At 38.8% G+C, this 7,335-nt stretch overlaps 2 protein-coding genes across 2 annotated transcripts in view; one reads left to right on the top strand and one right to left on the bottom strand.

Moving 5' to 3' along the window:
* Positions 1 to 1,197: 1,197 nt before the first annotated feature.
* On the top strand, positions 1,198 to 4,751 carry s1pr5a (sphingosine-1-phosphate receptor 5a). Its single transcript, XM_014008901.1, has 2 exons — positions 1,198 to 1,328; positions 1,880 to 4,751. The coding sequence occupies exon 2, from the start codon at positions 2,131 to 2,133 to the stop codon at positions 3,331 to 3,333; it is 1,203 nt and encodes a 400-aa protein (XP_013864355.1). The 5' UTR covers positions 1,198 to 1,328; positions 1,880 to 2,130; the 3' UTR covers positions 3,334 to 4,751.
* A 1,212-nt stretch (positions 4,752 to 5,963) lies between these two features.
* spc24 (SPC24 component of NDC80 kinetochore complex) overlaps positions 5,964 to 7,335 on the bottom strand; it is a 6,412-nt gene continuing 5,040 nt past the window's right edge. Inside the window, exon 6 of the mRNA XM_014008902.1 lies at positions 5,964 to 6,173. Coding sequence (XP_013864356.1) covers positions 6,067 to 6,173 — 107 coding nt within the window. The 3' untranslated portion in view covers positions 5,964 to 6,066. The remainder of the gene's footprint in view (positions 6,174 to 7,335) is intronic.

The following is a 7,335-nucleotide window of genomic DNA, read 5'->3' as shown; positions in this document are numbered from 1 at the left end:
TTTACACAACTGTCAAATCTGCATCTGTTATGTTTTATATTTGTTCAAAAGGGTGTAAAATTACCATAAATTATATGTAAATACTCAAGTATCGTGAAATTAACATGAAGTTTATAAAACATGAGTTACAAGGAAATCTTCTAGTCTGAAGTTCTAAACCCAAAATTGGTTTTGGCCTTRTTTGGACTAGCCTTTAGCTCATCAGTCAACTCTATTTCTCCAAATTGAGGTTGTTTAAGCAGTTTTCGGCATTATGGAAGCTGTAATTGTACACAACCTTCCCACAGACACCCCACCACCATCSCACTCCTTTTCAAACATCTGTAAGGTTGTGTTTGCTGTGTTAACACATAATGATAAGGTCAAATATGTAAGGATGACATTATGTAACTGTARGAAAAATAACTAAAGAAAGATAATCTGGAGCTTCAGTGTCATTATTGGGTTGATGTAACATATTTGTTGAGAACCACACAATGGACACAATATATAAATAAATAAAACTGTGTTAAATGTCTGGATTTTTTTCACCAACACGGTCGGGCAATATGTCATCCTAAATTTAACCCTAGCATACACATTATTACTTACAGCAGATTTGCGGTTATGTCTTGAAATATGCCTGGAGTGGCGTTTTAAAAACAAGCCCTATAAATGGTTTGTTAAAAAAAAGTAAGTTTTGATGTGTGAGCTAAAGCATAATTACAGATGAAGCCCATCTGAGCAAGTTATTTTCTGAAATGTGGGGTTTTTTGAACTGCAAAACAGACCCAGATGCACCACTTTCTACAAATGAGGGATTTTTCTCTCCCCTCTTTGACAAATGAACTTTTTTTTTTTTTTAGTCCTGAAATGCTCCTCTGTGGTTCTGTTTTCCCTCGATGGGAGTGATTTTGTGGGAATATGTCAAACCTGTAGAGCAGCATGCATTCATTACTGCACCTCCTCAGCAGGTTGGATAAAAACAAGGAGAAATGGGGCTTGGCTTTGAAACATCAGCCTACAACCTTTTTTTTTTTTTTTGGGGGGGGGGGGTGCGGACGGTGAGATTCTGCTCTTATCTTTTCACCTTGGATACAATCAAAACAGAAAGAGAAAGGGGGAACTGCAGGGGGTCAGGAGAAGGAGGGGGATGGTTTGAGGGGCACAAACTGTGGTGGACCAACCCACTGCATGTTTAGTCCTGCCCTTCTGTTCCCACATCACACTGTGGTTGCGCGCGGGCTGAGCGACACACCAGCCTCCGCTCCTCCGCTCCCCTCCTGCTGAAGGATCGCGTTTGGACGAACTTCTCTGTCGGTGGAAATACGCTGTGGACGTTTGCTCAGGTGAGTGGACAAATTCACGTTTTTTTCTCCGGAGCTTTTACGCGCCTGATCAGCTCCACAAAAAYGGAACCTCTGTCGCGTTTTCTCTATGAAGAATTGCTTTCTGACTTACTATTAAAGCCTAAATGAGGTGATATTTTCTACTGTAAGTTTGCAGTTTCAAACAGAGCTGATACATATCAGATAAAAAGGGAAATAATGTGTCACRTTTGTATTATCGATGCGTAATTGCGCACAAACAGCTGCTCGTTAAAGAAAAAAAAATACTCATACGAGTTTGGAACTGGATTGTTTAATTATAAACTACTCTTAAATTGTTGCATTATTATATAAGTTGTGAATCTAAACAGTAACTAGMAGGAAAAAAATGGAAAACTTACACTAAGAACAAATAATAAAAATAAGTTTTAACTGAGCTACGTTTTGCTTCCCTTTAAGCTTAAATGTTGTTTTCATTCATCCAGTTTAACGTCAAAGCTGGTTTAGTTGTTCAATTCTGATGTTTAAGATGTTTTAATATACTTTTTTTCTCTTTTCTTTGTGTTATGCAGGTTGGCCCTCATACTAGCAAGTGTCCCAGTCAGTAAAAAAAGAAAGGAGCGTTTTAAAAAAGGAAACTTCTGAAACCACAAGAAAGAYTGTGACTTCATCAAAAGGAACACGTTTTCCACTGCTAACGTACCTGCCGAGAGACACGGAAAAATGCACAACCTCAGGACTATCTGATGTCTGGTTTTTTGGATCTAATTTTAAAATTAGAAAAACCCTCAGAAGAAAGTCTTGCCCCCAGGGCTTCTCARCAATGACCACAGACTCTTTCTTTACCACCAAGGCTGCTGTAGCYCCGTCTCCTGTCCCCATGGCTTCCTCGGGAGGAGAGATTAGTATGTTTAGCGTGTACCAGAGCAAAGAAGTCATCGTCGAGCACTACAACTACACAGGCAAGCTGAAYGCGAGCAAGTACAAGGCTGGACTCACAGGCGAGGCCATAGCTGTCCTGCTGATCTGCCTGCTTATCATAGCAGAAAACACAGTGGTGCTGGTGGCCATCTGGAAGAATAAGAAGTTCCATATTCCCATGTACTATTTACTGGGCAATCTGACTCTCTCAGACCTGCTCGCAGGTTTGACCTACATGATAAACATTATAACGTCTGGTGCTAACACATTCAACATGACCCCAGTGCTGTATTTCCTGAGGGAGGGGTGTGTGTTCATCATGCTGGCTGCTTCGGTCATCAGTCTGCTGGCCATCGCCATTGAGCGCCATGTCACCATGGTGAGGATGAAGCCGTACCAAGGGAATAAACAGGGTCGGATGTTCCTACTGATTGGAGCCAGTTGGCTGCTCTCCATGTTCCTGGGGGTCCTGCCCGTCCTGGGGTGGAACTGCATCGGACAGCTGGACAAGTGCTCCACCGTTCTGCCGCTCTACGCCAAAAGTTACATCCTCTTCTGCATCACCATCTTCAGCGCCATCCTCCTGTCCATCGTGGTGCTGTACGTGCGCATCTTCCGCATCGTCAAGGCCAACACCCAACGCCTCGCCTCGGTGCCACAGAGGAAAGGCCTTTATCGCAAGTCCCAGAAGTACATGGCGCTGCTGAAGACCGTCACCATCGTCCTGGGGGTCTTCATTGCGTGCTGGCTTCCTCTGTTCGCCCTCCTCCTGCTGGACTTCTTCTGTCCGGTCAGAGGCTGCAACGTGCTCTATAAGGCTGATTACTTCTTGGGCACGGCCATAGTCAACTCCCTCCTCAACCCCATCATCTACACGCTGACCAGCAAGGACATGAGGAAGGCCATCCTCAAGCTGCTGTGCCGCCACTGCCTCCTAACCAAAGACGGGAAGATGAAGAGATTCGGAATGGCCTTCTTAGATTTCAGCACCACTAAAACAGACGCAGCCTCTCACAGACTGGAGGGACTGGACACGACAGTTTCCTCCGGTAACTTTACACCCTCCACCATTAARGTCATTTATCCCAGGATTTCTAGGATATGACACTCAGTCTCAGCCTTTAGGTGCTTCGAAATGTCAAAACGTGGGAAGGAGCAAAAAGTCTYTGTTGCACTTTGAAATCTCTTCAGGTTTATTTTCATAAACTGMTTCATGTTTGTGATCAATGTCGGAACTGGGAGAAATGACTTTTTTTAAACCAAGCATTACATTTTTTATGTTTTARTGGTAGCTAAAGATTGAGTAACTAGCATTATTGTTGTCTTTTGCCCTGTCCACTCCAGATAATTCCTGTTTTCATTGTTCTAACAAAAATGCTGAAATACTCGTGATGCACCACTAGTTGGCGAGAATGTCCATAATACAGCGAGAACATTCTTAGCTTGGCTACACCTGACGAAAACAATTATTTAGATCCATTTTTGTTGACCATTTCAGTACGTGATCAAAAATGGACGTGATTTTTATGAAACAAAGCAAAGCAAAACAGATAGAAAATAATCAACTTAAATTTTTAATTTTTATAAAACAAAGTGACAGCAGACATGCACAAAAAATGCATATTTAAGTGCTCTTGAGAATGTATGTGAAGACAGAAGTTGCCAGAGTAGCAGAAATAGAGGTTTTGAATAYATCTAACGTAGTGAAGATGGGGCTTTAGACTCCGAACAAGGTCAGTATTAGAAGATATTTCCTCTGAAACCAAAGTAAAGAAACTTACGAGTGAAAAAATGAGAATGCTACAAGACAGCGTGCAGATGTTTTACATAAATCTACCCAGACTGAGAGGAGAGAAGCCTTATTAGATTTATCCTTATCTCCTGCTGTCTTTGTAGAGTATAATAACATGTTATGAACCCTGAAGCACCCACGCCCTAAAAAAGAAAGCCATATAATTTCTGCCATGTGAGTTTTGGTCAGCGCTGATGCTGGGACATCAGACGCTCGGTGGCCAGAGACGTTCTGAAGACGTCAGCCGGAGAGCTGAGCTGGGTGGCTTCAGCTTTGGAGGTCCTTCWCAACACATGTAGCGACACATGATAAGTGCCCTGAAAGCAATAAAATCTGACAGGAGGCTTGTTGACGCCTTTTTTCCTTCTTCTTTGGTTTAATCGGCTGGAACATGGCAGCGAAAGGTTACAGCTATAAACTATGTCTTCTCTTTAAAGAGAAATCGTTTTGTTCAGTCAAAAAGAAACCTGTGGATTTTTTTTTGTAAAGCGATGTCATCGTAATTAATAAAACTCCAGAGGGAAGAGAAATGACCAGTTTCATTGTAAACTAAAAAAACAAGCTTTCATAAATGTAAGTAAAATGTGTAAAAATAAAGATTTTATGTAGCTATATTTACTATACTTTGTAAATATTCATAATAAAGCTGTGTGTTGTTTTGTGAAACCTTTAAATTATAATGCTAGTTTTGTATCTGCACTGAATAAACATGTGAACGATTTTTAAATGAAGGTTTGTGTTTTTTTAATGTACGAGATATCAAATGACCCGAAACATTTCCATGTTTGGCATCGGAAAGTTTTACATTTCTCTACGTCACGCTTATTTCTAGAAAACTAAACCCGGACATACAATTTAACATGGCGCTTTATAAGAAGGATGTAATTTMTATTCATATACTCTGGAAAAATTATCATTCAATGCAAAGTATGAAAAGAAAGAAACTAAATAGAAAAAAAKACAACATTTAAATTTAAAAAGCAAACTACCCTGAAAAGTCTAACATTTATTTTTAGGTGTGCTGATTTTAAGTGACTTTGGAATAATCCAGTGAAAAGCGAAGCAACATTTAAAATAAATTTAGCCTATAAAAAAGGCAAAACCTAAAAAAGAAAAAAACGTGAGCAGAACGATCAAAGTTTAGTTGTATAAACCGGGACTTGAACTAAAGTGAGAAACCACTTGTTAAAGCCACTTGAAGCTGAGGTACTGGTGAAGTGGCAGAGCCGTGCCTGACGCGTTGTTTACCGTAAGAAACCACGTGTGAAAAATGCTCCCCAATTCTGTATGATATCCTGCCCACTCCAAACCACGCGTCACCGCTGATGTACACACAAAAAAAGAAAGACGACTCTTTTTCTAGTAAGGAGGGGGAGAGTTTCATTTCTAACAAACGCCACAGGCCCATCTGTGGGAGGTCACATAGGATAAATCATACAAAATTCTGCTGATTCAACACATTCACATCTAAATATTGGCACAGCAATGTAATAAAAATGTAAACAAAATTCAATAACTGACCTTATAACAAATTATCATAAACAGCTTCTAATATTAAATCTTAAAAAAGGTACAAAACAAACTGTTTTAATCAAGACTTTAAACATCCAGCTCAACAAAACCTACTCAAAACCTAATTGGTTGACAAAAGTAGAGCTCAATTATTTTGGCAAAACAAACTCTTTAAAAACTTTGACTTAAATTTCATCCATCTAGTTTGATTTACATCATTTAGTTGTTTGGAGAAAAATGTGCTTCATCTCTATAATGATTGTATTTTAAGTTTTGCAGCTAAATAGAAAAGATTTCACTGAACATTAAATGTTTCCACAGTGACACCCAGTGGTCATTGCTGTGTATTACAGGGTTTTCGGATGAAGCCACGCATTAAACAGAAAAAACAAACAAACAAAAAAAAAAGAACAAAAAAAAAAACACTAAAGTCAAAAATTTAAAATTTTTAATTCAGGAAATTATAAATGATGCGTATGACAGTACAAATTAGTATGTACACAAACAAACAAAACATCTCTAGCGTCTTTCTATCTACCATTCTGTGCTGACAAACTGCCACAGCTGGTCGCTGACTTCCTTCGGAGAGCGAGCGGACGTGTCGATGTTAATGGGAGTCGCCAGGTCAGCCCCATAATGCACTGCAGGAAGAAACAAAAGAAAAAGASAGTTAAGAACAAATGTACATCAATGCACACAGACAGATGAGAAGATTCAGGAAATGATTCTTGTCTACATCGAAGCTGCTGAAAAACCACAAGAGTCTAGACATTTAACCATTTTTTGGTTGGGACTGTTTTTAAAACCAATGCATCATATGAATAAAACCAATATCTCAACTGATGAGACTCATTAATTTGTGCAGAGTGTGTGCTTTCTGAAACAACTGAAACTGATATATGATTTTATCTCATTTGGCTCGCTTAAATAAAAACAAAAACTAATTTTAGGTTTATAATACAGGTAGTCCCAAATAATTTTCATTATTTCATAGTCTAATAGCGTATTCTTCCTCAAATGATCTCCCATTAACAAAATGTTTAACGTACCTATGTCTATTGTATTTATTTTCAGTTACAGACTGATGTTTACTACAAATAAAAAAAAGCACTTAGAGTTAGAATGTTTGAACACAGTCAAACAAAAACTGTGTGGAGTGCATTTTCAAGCGAATTCAAGAAAAACRAACCAACTGAAAATCTGATTTAGACACAAAAAAAGTATAGTTTAAAAGATGCTGCTGTGTGTTTGACAGGAGCTGGACTACAGATTTAACGCTTGTCGTGTCACAGGCGGTTCATGTTGAACATTTGTGAAATYGGTTATAAAGTCTACATTCCTCTTGTTTCTTATTTTGACAAATCTTTTCATGTTCAATATAAAACCTATTTATTTAGGGYAAACAGTGAAACTTTGGGATATACAGTATTGTGTTATTTAAGAGGAAAAGGACACTCCAGTTTCCTTAATTAGAAAAAAAAAAAAAACAAACCAAAACAAAAACATGTTCAGTTAATAGGGGGTGGGGGGCTCTGCATCATTGCATGGGRGCAGTATGACAGAATGAAAAGAAATGAATGCCTGGACACTTCTGGCATAACAGGCAGGTTTTTGACAGGGCTCCCACATAAACATGAGGATGACACAGACTGATCAACAAACATTTACATTTCTTTATTTTCAGGGAGTTCATGTTTTCAAACCCAGTTTGAAGAGAGAGGCATTTTTAAGGAAATCTATCTATCTATCTATCTATCTATCTATCTATCTATCTATCTATCTATCTATCTATCTATCTATCTA

This window comes from Austrofundulus limnaeus, unplaced genomic scaffold (genome assembly GCF_001266775.1).
Source record: "Austrofundulus limnaeus strain Quisiro unplaced genomic scaffold, Austrofundulus_limnaeus-1.0 Scaffold53, whole genome shotgun sequence".
Taxonomy (NCBI): domain Eukaryota; kingdom Metazoa; phylum Chordata; class Actinopteri; order Cyprinodontiformes; family Rivulidae; genus Austrofundulus; species Austrofundulus limnaeus.
Note: the sequence above shows the minus strand (reverse complement) of the source record. Positions and strands in the feature narration are given on the sequence as shown.